This window comes from Podarcis erhardii (assembly GCF_964252035.2).
Source record: "Podarcis erhardii genome assembly, chromosome: W".
In the NCBI taxonomy this organism is placed as follows: Eukaryota; Metazoa; Chordata; class Lepidosauria; order Squamata; family Lacertidae; genus Podarcis; species Podarcis erhardii.
In genome coordinates this window covers 2,673,171-2,694,754 of record NC_138506.1, presented here as the reverse complement: position 1 = coordinate 2,694,754, position 21,584 = coordinate 2,673,171, and the positions used below count along the sequence as shown (strand labels likewise).

General features: G+C 44.4%; 1 protein-coding gene across 1 annotated transcript in view; it reads left to right on the top strand.

Moving 5' to 3' along the window:
* The window catches only part of LOC309333205 (putative helicase senataxin), a 139,556-nt gene that overhangs the window by 6,411 nt on the left and 111,561 nt on the right, over window positions 1–21,584 (top strand). Inside the window, exons 2-5 of the mRNA XM_081846609.1 lie at window positions 4,983–5,085; window positions 5,823–5,981; window positions 6,449–6,672; window positions 16,127–16,294. Coding sequence (XP_081702735.1) covers window positions 4,983–5,085; window positions 5,823–5,981; window positions 6,449–6,672; window positions 16,127–16,294 — 654 coding nt within the window. The remainder of the gene's footprint in view (window positions 1–4,982; window positions 5,086–5,822; window positions 5,982–6,448; window positions 6,673–16,126; window positions 16,295–21,584) is intronic.

The window sequence follows — 21,584 nt, the reverse complement described above, 5'->3', positions numbered from 1 at the left end:
TTAATTTTTTGACAAGATTTAATATCTTATATCTCTCCCCTAGGGGGCACACAATCTTGAATAATTTTAATTTTCTCAAGAGGAAATTGCACTGATCTTCTCTTAGTCAGATTAGGACGCTATTTTCAAATTCCACCCTCAGGTGTTCAAGTAATAATGCTAGACTATCCCCCTACCTCAAAAAAAAAAAAAAAAACCCACGTTGTCGAAATCAGCAATCAAATATCTCCCACCTTACAAATAGTATCTTAATATATCAGGCTATTAACAAGAGAGGAAAGAGGAAAGGTGAGAGTAAGAAAAAAGAGGAGTAAGGCGGAATATTAGAGGTGGGAAATTTGGAAATTGTGGATATACTCAGTGTCCGGGTTTTGTTATATTTCCCAATTGGAGCAGTTCTTTTCTCCTTCTTTTAATCGCTTTTCGGCTTTTCGGCCACTTGTTTGGCTTAATCCACTTCTACGGGGTGTAGACAAGATTTGGTAATCTATCTAGATGGTGTTCCTGCCGAAAAAGCGAAGATTTAAAAAGGGAGGGGGGGCGAGAAAATGGGGTGAAAGGGGAGGGAGGGGTGGAGCAGCAAGATCTAAAGTTTTCAGGATTCCTCTGTAATATAGAGGTAGTCCGTGGAGGGGAAGAAGGTTCCAGTTAAGTTCCAGCTTCTTAGCTTTGCAGCCTCCCTACTGGAACATTCCAATCACGAAACTATACAGGGAGGGGTGTTCCGGAAGTTCAGGGTTGTCTATTGTTCATTCAGTAGGTGTGGGGATGTAACTTCTATTACCCCCTCTTTTTAAAAACTCCACTCAGAGGTAGGTCAGGTCCAAGATGCTGCGGAGTATTTCCAAGAATATAAATTAAGTCCTTTACGAATCGGGCATGGTAAGTAAGGTCTGACTGGTTGCTGAAAGAAAAGGCAAGTACCAGCGGGTCGTATACACACGGATCCTGCACGTATTTCCCTCCCGCTATTTGTGAAGGGTAAGGGAGGGCAGAGTCTGAAAAAAGTCAAGAGAAGGCAGTCAAAAGTTTCAATTTCTTTACCCGATTTTAAGTAATATAAGTTAAAGTCCGTCGTCAGAGCTAGTGGGGGGGGGGGAGAGCACTTACTTATTCAGCGCCATTACGGTCTGTATACGCTCCGTCTGTTCTGCCCTCCCCTCTCCCTCCTTTGTTCTTCTGCTTCTAGTTAGAGCCTCCATTGAGTCCTTTCCTCATGCCCTTTAAATCCTCCTCTTATTCTTTCGTGTTCGCCCAATGTGATACAAAGTTCCTAAAGTTTTCTTTCTTTTAGCTACTTTTCTCTTGTTTTGTATCCCTTGCCTCGCGTAACTGCCAGCGAGGACTTTCACTTCTCCGTTTCTACAGCGGGTGAGTAGTAGTTTCTTTGTGTCGCTCTTACGATTTTAGTTCCAGCGCCATCTTAGATCCGAAATGCAGGTCGAGCTCCTTATCTTAATCTGTTAACATCCAGCGCTCCTTGGTTTCTATCTTTCAATTTTCAGTTCCAAAATTAATCGCTCAACACCAAGGGCGTCTGTTCTTATAATTACGGAAATTTGTCGCTTTTTCAGTGAGAGCTAGAGGCATCGCCACACGGGGTCCGCAGAGCTTACCGATTTGCGTTTCTCAGTCCCGTCGCTCCCGAGTCTCTCAAAAAAAGAAAAAACCCGAAGGAACTCCGGAACCATTCCAACGCTGCTGGTTAGCACTTCCCTCAAGGGGGCCCCCTTGAGATTTTGAGGTCGCAGTGCCTTTGCGTTGCCCCATAAAAACCCCGTGTAGTTCGGAGAAGCCCTTCAGCGGCTTCACCGCGCTCCCTTGCTGCTTGCGATCCAAACCGGAAGTCTATCCTCTAACTTCTTAAGCAGGCATAGGCAAATTCGGCCCTCCAGATGTTTTGGGACTACAATTCCCATCATCCCTAGCTAACAGGACCAGTGGTCAGGGATGATGGGAGTTGTAGTCCCAAAACAGCTGGAGGGCCGAGTTTGCCTATGCCTGTTCTTAAGCATCACACCCTCTTCTGTGAGGTCCAGTAGGTCCCTATAGGTCACCCATTTCTTTTCCATGTTTTGTTTTTTTCTGTGAAATTGCTTTTTTAATTACATTTTTCAAAAATATTTTGACAAAAATACAGATCCAATATTTTCAAACAAATACCGTATTTTTCGCCCCATAGGATGCACCGCCCTATAGGCCGCACCTAGTTTTTTTTTTGGGGGGGGGGAATAAAGGGGAAAAAATTATTTCCCCCCCAGGCACGGGGCTGGCACGGGGGAAGCCCGAGCTTCCCCCGACCCCAGCCCCCAGAACAGCCTGCTATCCGCAAGCCTAGGGAGCCACGCCGGTCTCCCCAGGCTTGCGGAGAGCTGCGCGAAGCCCGGGCGCGCTCTTTAGCTTCGGAATTCAGGCAGCTCTGCGCAACCCTCCGGAGCCCGGCGCGGCTTCCCGCTGAGCTCCCGAGGGTTCCGCAGAGCTGCGCCGATCCCGGGAGTGCAGGAAGCTCTGCGCAACCCTCGGGAGCCCGGCGCGAAGCCCCAGTGCGCACCGACCCCTCTCGCTCTCCAGGCTTCAGAGAAAGCCTGTATTCGCCCCATAGGACTCACACACATTTCCCCTTCATTTTTGGAGGGGGAAAAGTGCGTCCTATAGGGCGAAAAATACGGTATGTATATTTTGACTTCCCCCCACTTCTTTTATGGTTTCCTCTATTTTTACATTTGTATAACACTGCATTTCCTTCATTACTCCAATTATTAATTACTCCCTAGTTTTCCTTTCACATTAATTTTAACTGTTTGGTTTAAGTTAATCCTGCTAATGAACTTACATGTGTACAATAACATTTCCAGTAAGTCTTTATACTTCTCTCAGACTCTATATAAGTTCTTCCTGAGTACATGATTTGAGAACTTTTTATATATCGTCGCTTTACCATACCATAAACATACATCCCAGCTAAATTTATTACCGTATCCTTCTAGAGCTAGCAATTGTGTATTATCAATACAATCAAAAGTCTGGCATTGCAAAGCCACCTCTATCTTTAGTATCCATCAAAATGTTATGCTTTATTCTTGGCTTTCTCCCCGCCAGACAAATATTGAAATATCTCTTTGCCATTCCTTAAAGCAGCTTGTGTTATTTATTATTGGTATTGTTTGGAATAAGAATAACATCTTAGGTAAAATATTCATCTTTATGGCTGAATCCTTCCTAAAAATGAAAGTTTTGTCCTCCCCAATTAAACTTAAGCCACACCTGCACATACATTTAAATCAGTATTGTACCATTTTAAACAGTCTTGGCTTCCCCCAAAGCATCTTGGGAACTGTAGTTCATTAACGGTGTCAAGAAGCGGCTCCTATTGCTTGATTGTTAAACCACTCTAGAAATTGTAGCTCTGTGTGAGAGGAAAAGGGCTCTCCTAACAACTCTCAGCATGTCAGGGACATAGAATTGAATCGAATGCCGGGGAAGAGTCCGACTCTGGAGACCAAAGATCGCAGACAGAGCAGGAGGAGGTGGGCTCGACCCCCTTTCATCAAGAGTTCCCTGACTCAGCTAGAGAAAGGGGAGGGGGAGAGATAGACGGCAGTGGGAGAGTTGCTAAGCAACCAGCAGAAAGGCAGCGGACAGGGAGTTCTTCTTTTGAGAGCTGAAAAGGTTAGAATGCAACGGAAGTGCAAAAGGGGAAAGGCTGGACTTTGGCATCCTTCTTGCTGTGACAAGGGTGGAGACTTAAGAGTGACCAACTTGTTTCAAGAGTGTCAGGCTGGGAGCTGCACTCTGGATGTAATTTATTATAAATGTACCATAAAACTGTCAGGGAGTCATTAAATCTTATCAAGGCTTGCTTGCCTGTCTGAGATCATTACAGCCTATGTGGGAAGGAGCCATGGCTGTTTAAAGTGGTATAACAGTGCTTTAAAATGTAGGGTGTGGATGTTGTCTTAGGACAGGAGGTGGGGGAACATCTGTGACCCTCCAGATGTTACTCAACTACAACTCCCATCAGCCCTAGCATATGGCCAGTGACACCAGGGATGGATGGATGGATGGATGGATGGATGGATGGGCATTGTAGTCCAGCAATATCTGGAAGGCCAAAAGTTAAAATAATAATAATAATAATAATAATAATAATAATAACAACAACAACAACAACAACCCCACCACTCTGGGCGGCTTCCAACAAAATATTAAAAATACAATAAAACATCAGACATTAAAAACTTCCCTAAACAGATTCCCCACACCAGCCTTTGAAAGGTGTGTCTCGTTCATGCAAAAGGGATTTTTGTAAGCCTAACTGTTGCACTAGTGTAGTAGTGGACTCTAGGGTTTTTTGGCAAGGGGGAGCGGGGTTAAAAGTGTCCCATTTGGGGGTTTTTCGGATGGGGCAGGTGTTGAATGTTTTTGTTTAGTTTTACAAATGTATGCATCAAAATTATGCTAATACATCAATAGACATTTTTTTTAAGCAATACAGTCCTCCCTCCCAATCCCACTAAGCGAGAGCATGTGTATTTAACAAAATACATTGCATCACAATTGTCCATGAGTAGATGGAGGCTGCTAGTTCGATGAATTCCCAAACAGGAAAGTAATAACAGAACATCATATGTCCATAAAATGGTTGGAGTCTTATGTTCAATATAGAGCTTTCATATATTTGGTAAGTTTCTTCATTAATATCACTGTCCATACCTTTTGTCCTCATAAGAAAAGTTGCAAGTTTGCTAAATTTCTCCAGTTTTGTGCCACCAGTTGTTGGGCTGCTGCAAGCAGGGATTTTATTATTTCCTTAGACTGTAACTCATTTTGCTCTCTGTGAAAATCAGTCAATAAAGTTAACTGTGGTGAGCCACAGACTCTCTGGGCCCCATTTATGAGCAGGGAATCCTGCCCAATGGTTTTAGCAGCCCACATGTGGTGGAAGAGCAGTCTCTTAAGCCTATGCTTCCATCTCCCTGCAGATGGCACAGGAGTGGCTAAAGAACCAGAAATCAAAAGAGCAAAGGCCTTTTGAGTTGAATTTGCTGAACTTCAATGCAGACACAAATCAAGCAGATTTTACAAGTGAGTGAGAATTTCACTGCATATAAACAAATGGGAAGTAGAAATGCAGTCCTGTTTTTAATGGTGGTTGTAGTAGATAACAGAAGTGCTTGTGTTAACACTAGACTGTTGGGCTGAGCAGTCAAGGGCTATTATACTTTATTCTGCCTGTATCCTTTTTGCTTTTCTGCCCAACACAGAATGTTGATGTGTATTTTAGCCTGTTTTCAGTTTCTCGTTGATTTGATTTTTAAAAAATGTTTTAAATAATTTTTTTACCACTTATTTTAATCTTTTGGTAAACTGCTTTGAAGTTGTGAAAAACCAAACAAGCGGTGTATAAATTTTATGAAATAAAATAAACCAATATCTGTGACACAAACAAACTGATATCCAGGTGCTGCAAATGATTAAATGAATAATGAATAAAAATCAATATTATTTGATTAAAAAGAAAAAAAAACGAGGATTGAGGCAAGGTGTGCCTGCTTTATCTCAATACCCAGAATGCTTTCTCTCTCCAAAATGGACCTCAGCAGGTCTCACCAATGAAAAAGCTCATACAACTAAATTGAGTGAATATTTATTAGAATGTGCGACTGGGTAACCAAAAACATCTGGAATTCAAAGTTCAGCTGTAGCAACTTGTGCTCGACATGCCTACTGTTTTATTAAGAGCTTTTGGTAACAACGTAGTTGTATCTGTATGTGGCTAAATGCTTGCATATTTTTGTTCTGTGTTCAAATTACTTCTCCAGTTAACATCTCAAGAAGCAATTTAGAGAAACAGCTGCACCCAAAGGAATGTGACTTGGTGTTCTTAATATTGTCTGAAAAGCAAAACTTCTATAGCAAAGAAGGCAAGGCAGAGAGCTGTCCATTACGCCATGTGGGCTATGTGACTCGGTTTTATACTGGTAGGTGTTTTTTTTTAAAAAAACTAATAAGTGTACAAAACAATTATGTTAGCCAACCCTTGGTGTCAGTAAGTTATTTGATTTGGGATGGGGGACCCATTTCTGCTATTTCAGCATGAAATTCTGGCTCAGTCCAGGTATTGCCCAAGCTCTGTGGTTAAGAAAGCTTAACTATAGTTTGGCATGAAGTTTTGAGTTGACAAACCATGGTTTATCATCCACTGGCAAGCCAAGAAGCCATGGATTGAGATCAGAAGCCATTGTTTGAAGTGGGGTTACAAGCCACAGTTTTGGGAAATGGAAGCAGGCAAAGAACTCTAAACAATGTACAGTCTGTTAATATGTATGCTAGAAAAGCTCTCAAATCATGATTTGAATGCTAGATGATACTGAATGCATACACTGTGGTTTCTGAATTGTACCCCTCTCTCTCTCTCTCTCTCTCTCTCTCTCTCTCTCTCTCTCAGAGATGAAAGAGCAGGATGCCTGTCTCCTGTCTGTCAAGACACAAGGAAATTTGTCCGGTGTTGATAAGAATGTCAGGTGTGTGGTGGTCAGTTCTTTGGTGACAACGGAGCAAATGTTCAAGGCCCTCCTTCTTCTGAACCGAAGCCCTCTAGCCAAAGCCATAATCAGCCCACAAAACTCTGACTTCTGTCTGACAGGCTCAACTGTGGACTTGGAGACTTCTGTAAGTGTTTGTTTTAAAAGGCAATATAACCCAGTTCTGACTTGGGGAGGTATAAGATATTTTGCTACCCATTACACAAATCGTATGCCAATGAGCCAGGTGTTAAGCTGAATCTCCCTCAGAGATGGGCAGAGAAGACCAGAGAGAGGCAAGAGAATATTTCTACTCCAGCAGCCAACTTTCCGGAGGTGGAGGCGGGGGATAAGAGGAGAGACAGTTAGCTGTTAAGATTAGCAGCAGATGGAAGCTTTCTCCTGCCATCTCCAGGGAAGCCTTCGGAATTATGGTTCACACACCGCCGCTTTTCAAGTGTTGCCCGTAACATGTGGCCACAAATCTGCATCTCTTGGGAACATGGTCTTTTAGATGTGAGACAAGGGTGGGGACCTCAGTCCCAGGGGCCAAATGCCACCCTCCAGGCCTCTCTGACTGGCACTTGCAAGTCTGCCTAGGCCACACACACTGTCCCCAGTGTGCGTACATTCCTCTGTACGCAGGAGAACTGCGACATACATCCAGTGGAGCTGTATGCATGCTTAGCAGAGTTCTGCAAGAAGCGAGGCTGTGTAGGCGTGTGGCATCACGAAATTTATTAATTTACAGCAAATCAAAACAACAAAACATGACTGGTGTGAGCAGTGTCTCTCACACACGTCTTCTCTGTCCGAAAGCAGAGAACAAAGAGCAGAAAAATAAAAACACACAGAACGGAAGTTCTCTTGTCTGAGTTTCTGTTCCCACACTTCCAGCAGTGTGGAATGTAAATAAGGATCACATGATCCAGCAATGCGAGAATGAATTAGAGACACCCAGGCCTTGCCCTTCACTGGCCTTGCTTTGCACCCTCCTTGAGTGGTGGTGGTGTTATCTGCCTGGTTGGGATGTGTCCTTGAGCTCTGATCAAGCCTCTTGCTTGCCTGAATTTGGGAGGAGAGTGGTGTCTTGAATGTGAAGAAAGGTAAAACCCACCATGTTTGCGTTGCTCACTTTTGTCCCTGCCATGTGGCCCTCAGAATGTTGTTCTGGAAGGAATGTGGCCCTTGGACTGAAAAGGTCCCCCTGCCACTACCCAGTGCATAATTCCATCTACACCTTTTTTGTCTCCTGTTTGGCTGTATCTCACATGGATGTGAAATTTAGCTGCTTGGGAAATTCACTGAGTCCCACCTGTCTTTCCATAGCCAAAATTAAGCTTGAGTGCACATTACCTGTCTTAAGCCAACCTTCCCCCAGCCTGACACTCCCCAGGTGTTTGGGGCTACAACTCCCATCACCTCCAACCATTGGCCGTGCTGGCCAGGGCTGATGGGACTGGTAGTCCAAAACATCTGGTTGGCACAAAGCTGATGAACATCAGCAGCAGTCTTCCACAGTCTCCTCCTTCCTCTTCATTTATTTATTCAATTTATATCCCACTCTTCCTCCTGAAAGTTGAACTTGGGCCTTAGGAGAGAATGACATTGTGATAACATTCCTGTGGCAATTTTCTGCAAAATGAGAGGTCCATTGAAGAGAGACTTCCAAATCCTTTAAATATATACATATATATATATGCTTTCGTAGATTTTCACGGGTACAGGAATGCAGGTTTTGGTGTCCTCGGGTGTCTTTTACACGGGAAGACACCCGAGGACACCAAAACCTGCATATATATATATATATATATATATATATATATATTTATTAACAATTTAAACAGAGACTTTCAAATCCTTGGGGCTTTTGTACCTCTGAAGTGAGGACAGATAACGCAGGGTCAGTTTGCACAAAATGCTAAACCAAACCATGGCTTAGTGCAAACTTGCAGGTGCTCAAAGAGGAGATGGTGGCTAGTTTGATTTGCCTTGAGGTCCTGCTACTGTGAGCTAAACCATGGTTTGGCTTGCATGTGTCTTCTGGACTTGGACATGTCAAACTTTAAGTGAGGCAAACCACAGGCTTAAGTTTGGAAAACTTGCTGTAGCCCAAACCAAGACCTAGCTCACAGCAGTAGAATACTGTAAGCAAAGCCATCACAGTCTCCTGTTCTGGGAAACCACATGCTCACACTAAGCCATGGTTTGGGGAGTTTCCAAGATGGCGCCGGTAAGGGCGGCCCTGTTCTAAGCTCCATGCTAGTAGTGTAGTTTTTATCTATCCGTTTTAAGTGTTTTATTAGTTTTTTTTACCGGTTTTAATTGCTACCTAAGGCACTTAAACCTTAGCATTTACCTACAAGTGACCTAGTAATTTGTCTCCCTTGCTGGAAGGGCACCGAATCGTCGGCTACACAAGGAACTAGAGGGCAAGCGCTGGATTAAAATTACTCCCGAGCACTGGATCACCTTTGCTGTAGCTGTAGCCTGGAAACAGGGTCTGAGCGGAGTTTTTTAGTACTTGGGGAAGGGAAAGAGCCAAGCCGAAGTTGAAGCCAGGCCAGGGGAGGACCAGAGGACCAGCGGAGATCATAGGAGTCCTCAGGTGCCTGCACGGGCAGTTGAACCTGACGGGCTTGAGGACCCAGCCTCCCTCTCGAGCCGTCTTCTTCAGCTGCACTTCGTCATCCTAACAGCGAGAGCGGAAAGCTGCGAGGCTGCGAGGCTTCGGGTTGCTGAAATCACACTCTGAGAGGTGGAGAAGAAGTTTTCGGCAGAGAGGGGTGAAGAGAGAGGAAACAGAAGTTTAAATTAACAAAACAAAAGCCTGGACGTTCACAAAGCGGTGAGACCTTTCTGTTCCAAGTTAAGCCTGCCTGCACTTTTCCCGGAGACCAAATAGGGGAGAGATGGGGGACTGGATAAAGATTTAAAGTGAGAGCCCTTCCCTTGAACAATTAATCGTGAAGAGTGCTGAGCTGAGATGATCTACTTGAGCCCTCGTTACAGATAGGTAGCCGTGTTGGTCTGCCATAGTCAAAACAAAACAAATTCCTTCCAGTAGCACCTTAAAGACCAACTAAGTCAGTTCTTGGTATGAGCTTTCGTGTGCATGCACACTTCTTCAGATACACTGAAGAAGTGTGCATGCACACGAAAGCTCATACCAAGAACTGACTTAGTTGGTCTTTAAGGTGCTACTGGAAGGAATTTGTTTTGTTTCTACTTGAGCCCTCAACAGAGGTAAATCTTTATTGGAATTTGACTCTTATTATAGCTCTTCAACGAACTGTGGAGAAATCCCTGGAGCTAAATACTCAGCTGTATAGCTAAATTCACTGACTGTGGTAAGAAGTCCCCTTCTTCTCTCCTGTATTATTTACATTATTTAGCTCATACCTACTGTGGCTATGGGCAAGAGGAAACGCCTCAGAGAAGCAGAGGAATTACTGCTTCTCCCTAGCCCTAAGCTACAAGCTAAAGAAAGAAGAGACCAGTCAAATTTTCAAGCAGCAGCTATTACATACAATAGATTTCTTCCACTAAGTGACTTGGATGTAGCTAATAACACTCCCAAGTCCCAAAATACCACCTTACACACTTGTAATCTAATGAGCACTCCCATCAAGGGTGGGCCCGAGGTGGATGGGGAAAAGATCCGAGACAAAGAAAACCAGCTGGGAAATGAGTCCTCCCATTTACAACTAGTCATTAGGACACTGGACTGTATTTTTAAAAAGATAGACTTTCTGACGTGCTCAATTTCCAAGCTAACGGAAAAAGTGATGGATATGGATGCCAAAATTGCCCTCAAAAATAACTACCAGAGGGGACCTCCAGTGATAGTCCCACCAAACTTTGGGACAAAGGGGATGAGAAAATACAAACTAAACGATCTCATGTGTAAGCAAAATTTAACACTGCAACCTAAGAAGGTGTGCCTAACGATAAGGTCTGAGATATGGGATTGGTCAAGCTTGGAAGGAGCTAAAATTGCCCTAAGTAAAATCCTGAGAATAAGCATAGTTCATATTGATCTTCATGCTTTACTTCCACTAACTCAATCAAATGGCCCTTACAAAGTTATTTTGGCCTTCCGTTCGTTGAGACTACCCTTATTAATAATAAGACAAAAATGGAAATTTATAAAAACAAAAATCATACCCACAAGGGTTTTTGCGGACAGTATAGTAAAACCACTACTTGTGGAAAAAGAGAAAGAGATATTAGATTTAGAAACAAGCCCTACAAAATCGCCAGACAAAGAGATGTTGCTTTCCCCACAGAGAACGGAGGAGATTGCGTGCAGTCCACAACCAGGAACGAATTTGGGTGGCTCCAGAATATCCAATGATGAAAGCGTACTTATGAACTCATTTGATGAATTACAGTCACAAGAAAAGGAAAAAATAATAAATAAATTAGATAAATTAAGAGAGAAGATGTCTCGGGCCAAAAGCAAAATAGGAAACAAAGGAATTCAAACCAACAGGGCTCTTGGAGACTCAGTGGACCTTCTCAAATTCAGCCCACAGCCCCAAAATAGGTCCATAAAATCCAAGGCAACGATACAGACAATCGTCTCGCCACCCCTATTACTTAATCTGGAACCAGCTCTTCCTGCATTTGCCGGAATGGCTATACCTACTAAAGAACAGCAAAATATAAACAAAATTTCGACACATTCCTCAATGCCTGACCTGGAGTCATCATTATCGGACGGAGAATCTCTAGCTAACGATTTAGAAGTTCAATCCGCTATCAATACGGACTGGACAGAAGACCCCTTGGGCCATATAAATAAGATGATATACCCACGGAAGGAAAATCTAATAATAGATAAAACTTGTACCGATCTAATCTCTGCTCCCCTAGATGACAAGCTCTCTGATAAAACAAGGGATTTCAGAGAGGAGACTAGACCAAACCAGGACACTACCCCTATAGGACCGGGCGAGCAGAGCATAATTACAAATAGCTCAAGAGCCACACCTGCGCCAAAAGGAGAGAAGTCATTTACTATTAGTCAAAGGAAAATTACTGACTTCTTCAAATTTGACAACCCACCAAGATCAGTGTTCCCCCCTTCTCCATTGTGACTACCCAAACCCCAGTCAAATTCTCCCCCGTTCTCTCTTTTAAGCTGGAACATAGCAGGTTGGAAGGGGAAAAAATCTGACCTGGACTTTGTAAAACTAATAAACTCACATCAAGTAATTCTCTTGCAGGAAACATGGGAAGAGGGGAGAGTAAATATTAATGGTTTTGATGTTACATCATGCCCATCTACTAAAGGAGGCCGGCCTAGTGGAGGATTAGTTATAGCAATTTCCTTGAAAATACGGGCAAAACTCACACTTGTAAATGCTTCCACCCTTGCAATTACAGCCCTGATTACGGGGAAAAACTTTGAACTTGTTATAACAAATGTTTATCTTCCTCCTGGAGGTAACATTGCAGACTTATACAATAAATGGGGAATCTTGGAGGAACATCTTATTCTTTGTCACTCCAAATACCCCAATATACCCAATGTTATAGCAGGGGATTTCAATGCTCGCGTTGCAACAAACTGGGAGTCTTTAATCAAAGCCAAATGGTGGATAACCCCAGAATTCATTAATGACCTCTCCCTCCATAATCAAAGACTTTCCAAAGACAAAAGGGTAAATGAAGCAGGAACCCTTTTTTACCAATTGGTACTATGTCTAAACTTAGTGATTCTAAACGGGAACTGCCCGCCTGACGTACCGGGTGAGTTTACACACATAAGCTCCTCTGCAAACAGTGTCCTGGATTATATGCTAGTATCTCATGACATATTCCCCAAATTTTCCCATTTTAAAGTTGAAAATATCCAACTGAGCGACCACCTACCGTTGGTCGCCACAATGACTATAGACTGGACCCCAGATGGAGACAGACATCCAACACATTTGATTACGAACTCTGTATTGCAAATCAAAAGTGTAAAATGGTCCGAACTACAGGCTCAAAAATATTTAGCATATTTCCAACAAGGACTAAAACAAGCATATTCAGGCCTAATCGAGGATTATTATGATTATGACCAAACTTTAAGACTATTCTCGAATCTGTCGGAAGATCTAACGTCTTTTTTCTCTGTCCCGACGCATAAAATAAATCGAACACAAAGGAAGATAGGTGCATTGTGGTTCAACAGTGCTTGTAAACAGGCTAGACAACTTCTTGGTAACATCTACAAAGAGTATAAAGCCTCTGGGGCAACGGTCTTGTCAAAAGAATATTTCCAAGCAAAATCGGCCTATAAGCAAATTCAAAAGGGAGCCAGACAGGAATGGCAAGTGAATCAATGGCGGGCAATTATAGAAGCTTCATCATCACGGAACTCCAGACAATTTTGGCTCCTGGTAAATAAAATAACTAAAAGATACCTGTCAGGTCTGCCTCTAGATCCCAGCTCACAGAGGACCAACGCCCGGTGGATATAATATACAAAAGTCTTTATTGAAGTTTAGTTTCCATTTCAAAGCTCTGGGCGCGCAGACCCACGTCTCGACGCTAGACCGGCTAAGTCCCCTCTGACTCACTGCTCCTCCCACACCAGTTTAAGATCCTAGCCCGGCTCCACCTCCTACGCTGTTCTTTCCTTCGCTGGGTCCTTCTGCCCTCTGGGGTTTCCTCCTTCCTGGACTCCTCTGACGCTGACCCCCCTTGGTCTTCCCCTTCCTTCCGGCGGGCTTTAGGACCTGGCTCCCTACCCGGGCTCCCTGCTGTACATTTGAACTTGGCACGCGCGCCCAGCCGGTAGCCTTCCTCCTGACCGTTTCCCCGCTTCCTGATGTGGGCGTGACCAAACCTGACTCCTCTCCTCCCGCTGGTGGTGAGAGCACTGGTCCCGATTCCTGGGACTCCCCCTCCCCACTGCGCTCTGGTGGGGAAGCTGGTCCTGATTTCCAACTGCTGCTCAGGGACTCCCCGCTGGCCCCTTCCTCCTGGGGCTTCCCCCCTAGAACCCCCCTCGCTCTGGCCATCGGCGCTCCCTTCTGTGAGTCCTCCGATTCGCTGGAGAGGCTTGTGGAATAACTCTTTCCACTGTCACTGCCTGCGCCCCCCTCGGACTCCTCCTCCTCACTCTCCATTTGCTCCCCCTCCTGTGTCTCTCCTTCTGAACCCCTGACAGTACCGTTTAACTATTATTCCCGCCCCGGTTTGGGAATCTTACTTAAAAAATTACTTTGCCACAACTGACTGTATTGTTAACACAAGAGATGAATTTCAAGATCAGCTTCCCCTCTGGCCCCCCACCGATCCGGAAGACATCCATGACTTGATCGTTAAACTCAAAACAGGGAAAGCGCCCGGGCCAGACCTGATCCCGGCAGAAGCTATAAAATACCACGCGGACTGGTGGGCCAAAGCCCTGGCGACCATCTTCAATGCCGTTAACAACTCTGGAATGATCCCGGAAGTATGGAAGGACGCGGTTATCGTTCCAATCCACAAAAAGGGCTCACCAGATGATCCGGGGAATTACAGAAACATCAGTCTGCTCTCAATAGTGGGGAAACTGTATGCCCGCTTCTTGCTGAACAGACTTATCCAATGGGCCAAAGAGGAAAAATTAATTGGGCCCGAACAAGCTGGATTCTGCCCAAAACAGTCAACAATTAATCATATTCTAATTTTACAGCATCTTGCCTGGAAATATTCCACCCCAAAGGGTGGCCAACTCTGTGTGGCATTCATTGACCTAAAGGCAGCATTCGATAGTATCCCCAGGAGCATCCTCTGGGAAAAACTCACCCGCTGGGGCATCGACAGAAGGCTTCTCTGGCTAATAATCAAACTCCATGAGAACTCAGCGGCTAGAGTGAGACTCACCCCGGAGGGTGATCTCACCAATTCAATTCCCATTAACAGAGGTGTCCGACAGGGTTGTATATTGGCTCCATTCCTGTTCAATTTGTTCATAAGCGACATGAGGACTCCCCTAATAGAGGCCCAAGAAAGGATTCATGCACCCCGCCTAGCACTTTATCGCTGCCCTTTGTTACTATATGCGGATGACACAGTCATCCTTTCTTTTTCTAGAGTAGGTCTCAGGAGGGCCTTAAAATTTTTTGGATTATATTGTAACGCAAATTCCCTTACAAGTAATTATGGAAAATCTAAGATCCTGATTTTCTCAAAGAGCCGGAAACTCCATAATTGGAGAATTGATGGGAGAGTCATCAAACAAGTCTACAGATTCCAATATTTGGGAGTTTGGTTACAACATAACCTTAGATGGAAGGCCCATGTAGCCTATGTAACAAATAGAGCCAAAGCTATCTCCTTGGCGATCTTGCGATTCTTCTTCACCGATGGGGCCCTTCATATCCCATCGGCGTTGAAAGTCTTCAAGGCCAAGGTGATCCCGACAATTGCTTATGCCATCTCAATTTGGGGGACTTTTGTCAACCTATCTCATCTGGAGGTTATTCAAAATCAGTTTTTAAGAGGGATATTGAAACTGCCCAACTGTGTAAGTAATACAGCGTTACGCATGGAACTTAATACTGTATCCCTGGAAAATGCTCTGTGGAAGCACATACTTTGTCACTGGTTATCTCTATGGCACAATCTCCCAAACTTGTACTTGATACAATGTATGTGGAGAGATGATTTCCAGAGCCCATGGGTAAAAAATTTACAGCTGAAAATTACGGCAATGGGAATCTCCCCATCCAAATTACTAGAGCAGGACATAGTTCCAGCTAAAAGAACAGTAACCTGTAAACTAGAGGAGATGGACTTGCAGCAGAAAATGGTCTTGGGCAATGGTACCTGCTCACCCCTAAATCTTGGTTTATTACCCCTCTTAAGGCTCCCAAACTATTTGAATTCCTTAACTTCTTCAGCTCATAGATACGCCTTTGTAAAGGCAAGATTCAACATCTTCCCATCGAACGTGCTGAGAAATAGATTCTCCAATGGACAGATATCGCTCTTATGTGATTGTAATTGTGGGGCACCGGAATCGTTGCATCACATATTTCTTGACTGTGCTTTTCACTTATCGGCCAGGAGCAAGTTTCTTGGTCAATACCTAAAGGGAATTGCCGATGATACGATTGAAGCCAAACTGAGATATCTATTAAATGATGATGACCCCCTAAGATCACTCATGGTTGCCAGATTCTTGATTAGCGTCCTATCTCTAAAGAAGAGAAACGGACTCCTGTGTGGCCCGGATAATCCCTTTAAACCATGATCTATGTTTTGGGATGTAATTAGGTGATATCACCACTGACATCTTCGATTAATTTATGAGCAGAGGGCGATCTTTAGGTTATAAATTTATTGTAATGTATGATGGTGGTCTTTTGTTTTTGTTTTGCTTTGGTTCCTGTTTGTCTTTTGTAAGTTTTGGCGGTTTTTTAATTTGGAGGTTTAAGTATATTATGTTGGTATGGGAACTGTCGTGTGATGGGCCAATGGCCGTAATAAAGATCAATCCAAAAATCAATCCAAGCCATGGTTTGGCATTGTATTAGTGTGAACTAGGTCACAGAAATCTCGGAACGGTCCGTTCTGGTGAGAGATGCACCTTTGTCCTCTCCTTTGCCCCACAGTCTTCGTACATGAAGGAGCTTAATGAAGAGCAAAGGACAGCTATTGAAACTGCTTACACCTTCGTGATGAAGCTGCCTTCATTGCCCAAAGTTTGCTTGATCCATGGGCCACCTGGGACTGGGAAATCTAAGACTATCCTTGGGCTCCTTTACCGAATCTTCAGCAAGGTAGGTCAGGTTGGTAACACCCTGCATGTGCTGGTCCTTGTAAGATGTGTGAGAATATCGAGAAGGCTGGACAACAAATGGCATTCCAGTAATAATAATAATAATAATAATAATAATAATAATAATAATAATAATATAATTTATTTGTACCCTGCCTTCCATATGCAGCTTCCAGCGTATATAAAGACGTAGTAAAACATTAAGCCTTAAAAAGCTTCCCTATACAGGGCTGCCTTCAGATATCTACTGAAGGTAATATAGTTACTCATCTCCTTGACATCTGATGGGAGGGCGTTCCACAGGGCGCCACTACTGAGAAGGCCCTCTGTCTGGTTCCCTGTCACTTCACTTCTCGCAGTGGGAACCGCCAGAAGGCCCTCGGTGCTGGTTCTCTGTGTTCATGCTGGATGATGGGGGTGGAGACGCTCCTTCAGGTATACTGGGCCAAGGGTGTTTAGGGATTTAAAGGTCAGCACCAACACTTTGAATTGTATTGGGAAACATACTGAGAGCCAAGGTACATCTTTCAGGACCAGTGTTATATGGTCTCGGCAGCCACTCCCAGTCACCAGTCTAGCTGCTGCATTCTGGATTAGTTGTAGTTTCCAAGTCACCTTCAAAGGTAGTCCCACATAGAGCGCATTGCAGTAGTCCAAGCAGGAGATAACCAGACCATGTATAACTCTGGTGGAACAGTGTGCAGGCAGGTAGGGTCTCAGCCTGCGTACCAGGTGGAGCTGGTAGACAGCCGCCCTGGACATAGAATTAACCTGGGACTCCATGGACAGCTGTGAGTCCAAAATGACTCCCAGGCTGCGCACCTGGTCCTTCAGGGGCACAGTTGCCCCATTCAGGAACAGGCTGTTGTGTGTCACATGCCTGTTTACTTTCAGCACTCGCTGGGAACTTCCGTTTGCATATAGCTTTTGCTTTGCTGTTTTGCTGGACACGACGGGATGCAGACATGTTTTCCTTTGTTCCTAAACTATGCTGAATAAATGTTGTACATTATGCTTGCACATCTCTCTGTCTGCCTCTGTGAGGTGATTTACACACTCTGCTGACAGAGCGTGCACGGGTCTCTAAACGTATCTGAGGCTTGTGTCACTGTTTGATGCTGTTCCAAGGGAGACCGGCTGCCAACTGGTGGCTGGAGCCAGCTGGGGGCCTGTCTGATGCCTGCCTGATGCCCCCGACTCCTGGCAGTATCCCAACAAAAGGGTTTCGGGCCCAGATCCATGGCGCTTACAGGAGAGTAAGACTGCTGATGGCTCCCAGCAGAGACAGAGGTATGTGAAGCTGATTGTCCCAGCCACAGCTAGAAGGCTTTTGAAGTCTGTGCCAAGAACCAATTAGGCCGGAGAGAGAAGCACGCTATGTCTGATTTACGACGTGCTTAAGATAAGGCTGATTGTAAATTGTATCCAGTTCCAAGGCTTGCGTGAAGAGCAGGAATGGATCTTTTACAAGCCTCAGATGGGGTTCCGTGCCCAAAGCTTAATGGCCACAGTTATCAGACCTGGGCAAGGTACTGCAAGGGCCAGTTGAGAAGGCTTGGTGTGTGGCACACTGTTTCTGAGGACCCCCAAGCACCTCTGATTGATGCATGGGTTGTACAAGATTCAAGAGCCATGGGGGTAATTCTGCTCTCAGTAGCTCCAGAAGAGTTAATTACCCTGGCTGGCAAGACCAGCTCGCGTGAGATGTGGGCTTCAGGCCTCACATCTCCAACAAGAAGCTAGGTCTGTGTTGCTTTACTTCAAAAAGCTGCACAAGAAGTGTTTGGAGCTGGGGGGGGGGGGGGCTCAGAAGTCATGTCCTAGAGTTACAGAAACTCAGACAGGAATTGACTCAAAGAGGTTTCAACATGCCAGAATCTCTGCAATCCTTATCCTGGATTCTTTAGATGTGAGCTGCCGCGCTGTGGCGAGCCAGCTGGCAACTCTTCCTGCGCAGGAGCTCACTGCTTCAAAAGTTTTGGTGACCTTGCAAAACGAATATGATTGGAGGAATGCAGCTGAACCAGCTTGTGTGCTTCAGGGGGAGCAGTGTGGGAGAGCATTCCAGCCTCCAGGGGGAGCCAAGGCGTTGGCAGCTGTGAAGTGCTGGAACTGTGGAAATCAGGGTCACTTACAACGTCATTGCCCAAAGGCTGGAGGGAAACAAAAGAAGAAGCCTGCAGATGGCCAGAAGCAGGGGGGCAAGAAACCCAAGCTGGTGAAAAACAAGGCTTTGTTTGCTGGAACTGCTTCTCCAAAGGCCAAAGGCAGATTGGTTGTGGATTCAGGAGCGTTGACGCACGTAGCGAAGGATCGGCATCTGTTTATTTCCTTCACACCTCAGGATGGGGAAATTCAGCAGGCTGATGGTAAGACTCTGAGAGTTGCAGGAGTTGGGACAGTGAAACTGGCAAGTCTGCATACAATCATCAGCAAAGTACTTTTTGTTCCAGATTCTGCAGACAATTTGCTCAGCATCCCACAGCTGACTGAGCAAGACTTTGAGATTTCTTTCAAGAAGGGCATCTGTGTCATCAGGAAGGGCAAAGAGGACATTTTGCATGCAAAGTTTGTTGATGGCTTGTTCTTGATAACTTATGATGACAAAGCTGTTGGTGTGTCTAATGTTGAATCTTGCTGTGTTGCACAAACTAACAAAGTTCTTCATGCAGGATGCATTCACGAGGCGCACCGAAGATTTGGTCACATGTCTTGGCAGGCACTGGCCAAGATGCCTGGGTTGGTTCAGGTTTTGAACATCAAGCCCTGTAAGTTTCACATGAAATGTGTATCTTGTGCAGAGAACAAGGTGAAGGTTGCTCCAAAAGGCAAGGTGTCTAGCAGACAGGCTTCTAAACCCTACCAGCTAGTCCACGCAGACCTGGTTGGTCCACTTGCTCCCTCTTTGGGTGGAGCAAGGTACTTCATGGTTTTAATTGATTCTTTTTCTAGGTACATTCATGTGTATATGCTCCTGCAGAAGTCAGAAGTGTTTCCTAGGTTCAAGGCGTTCTGTGCTTGGTTGGAGAATGCTCACAGTAAACTCATTGGCTGTTTGTTTACTGATCGAGGCGGTGAATTCACTTCTCAGCAGTTTGAAGCTTTCCTGACTGAGAAGGGACTCCAGCACGACCACTCAAGTCCCAGATCTCCATGGGAGAATGGACTTTGCTAGTGGGCAAACCAAACTTTGCTGCAAGGCCTAAAAACCTTGTTGCATGATGCCAATCTCCCTGAGAAATATTGGGTGGAGTCTTTGAATACTTTTGTTTATATGTATAATAGGAGACTGTCATCGCCTATTGGTTGTGCTCCCTATGAGAAGATGTTTGGTAAGAAACCTTACGTCAAGCACATGAGAATCTTTGGTTCTGACATAGAATCATAGAATCATAGAGTTGGAAGAGACCACGAGGGCCATCGAGTCCAACCCCCTGCCAAGCAGGAAACACCATCAGAGCACTCCTGACATATGGTTGTCAAACCTCTGCTTAAAGACCTCCAAAGAAGGAGACTCCACCACACTCCTTGGCAGCAAATTCCACTGTCGAACAGCTCTTACTGTCAGGAAGTTCTTCCTAATGTTTAGGTGGAATCTTCTTTCTTGTAGTTTGGAACCATTGCTCCGTGTCCGCTTCTCTGGAGCAGCAGAAAACAACCTTTCTCCCTCCTCTATGTGACATCCTTTTATATATTTGAACATGGCTATCATATCACCCCTTAACCTCCTCTTCTCCAGGCTAAACATGCCCAGCTCCCTTAGCCGTTCCTCATAAGGCATCGTTTCCAGGCCTTTGACCATTTTGGTTGCCCTCCTCTGGACACGTTCCAGTTTGTCCATGTCCTTCTTGAACTGTGGTGCCCAGAACTGGACACAGTATTCCAGGTGAGGTCTGACCAGAGCAGAATACAGTGGCACTATTACTTCCCTTGATCTAGATGCTATACTCCTATTGATGCAGCCCAGAATTGCATTGGCTTTTTTAGCTGCCGCGTCACACTGTTGGCTCATGTCAAGTTTGTGGTCAACCAAGACTCCTAGATCCTTTTCACATGTACTGCTCTCAAGCCAGGTGTCACCCATCTTGTATTTGTGCCTCTCATTTTTTTTGCCCAAGTGCAATACTTTACATTTCCCCCTGTTAAAATTCATCTTGTTTGTTTTGGCCCAGTTCTCTAATCTGTCAAGGTCGTTTTGAAGTGTGATCCTGTCCTCTGGGGTGTTAGCCACCCCTCCCAGTTTGGTGTCATCTGCAAATTTGATCAGGATGCCCTTGAGTCCATCATCCAAGTCGTTGATAAAGATGTTGAATAAGACCGGGCCCAAGACAGAACCCTGTGGCACCCCACTAGTCACTCTTCTCCAGGATGAAGAGGAACCATTGATGAGCACCCTTTGGGTTCGGTCAGTCAGCCAGTTACAAATCCACTGAGTGGTAGCATAGTCAAGTCCGCATTTTACCAGCTTCTTTACAAGAATATCATGGGGCACCTTGTCAAATGCCTTGCTGAAATCAAGGTAGGCTACATCCACTGCGTTCCCTTCATCTACCAGGCTTGTAATTCTGTCAAAAAACGAGATCAGGTTAGTCTGACATGACTTATTTTTCAGAAATCCATGCTGACTATTGGTGATCACAGTATTCCTTTCTAGGTGCTCACAGACTGTTTGCTTAATGATCTGCTCCAGAATCATCCCTGGTATTGATGTCAGACTGACTGGGCGGTAATTATTTGGGTCCTCTCTTTCCCCCTTTTTGAAAATAGGGACAACATTTTTTTTTTTAAAAAAAATAATATTTATTAAAATTTTCCATATAACAACAAAACAGAAAACAAAAATTAAAAAAACACACAAAAAAATCCAAAAAAGCGAAACAATTAAAAAGACACATAATATTTATAGAACCTTATCTTCTTTCACCTTATTTCTGCGACCTCCTCCCCCCTCCCCTTCTTGCATTCCAATTTATGTTATCTGCCCAACAAGTTCCTACACATTTCTCAATTAATTTTAAAAACCTTAAAAAACCCAAATTTAACTTAATCTTGAACCTTTTTCCTAAAGTTGACCCAAATTTCCCTTCCACAATTTCCCTACATTCCATAAAAATCGCCAAAAATCACAAAAATTATAAAAAGAAAAACATAAAATACTTAACAAACTATATTTAACAAACAAAATTTAACCAACTATATTTAAACACCCTTTGGATTCCCAAATCCCACCCTCCCATTCCCGGTTTTGATCCCCAAATCAATATCCGCCAATCCATCAGTTCTCAGCCTGG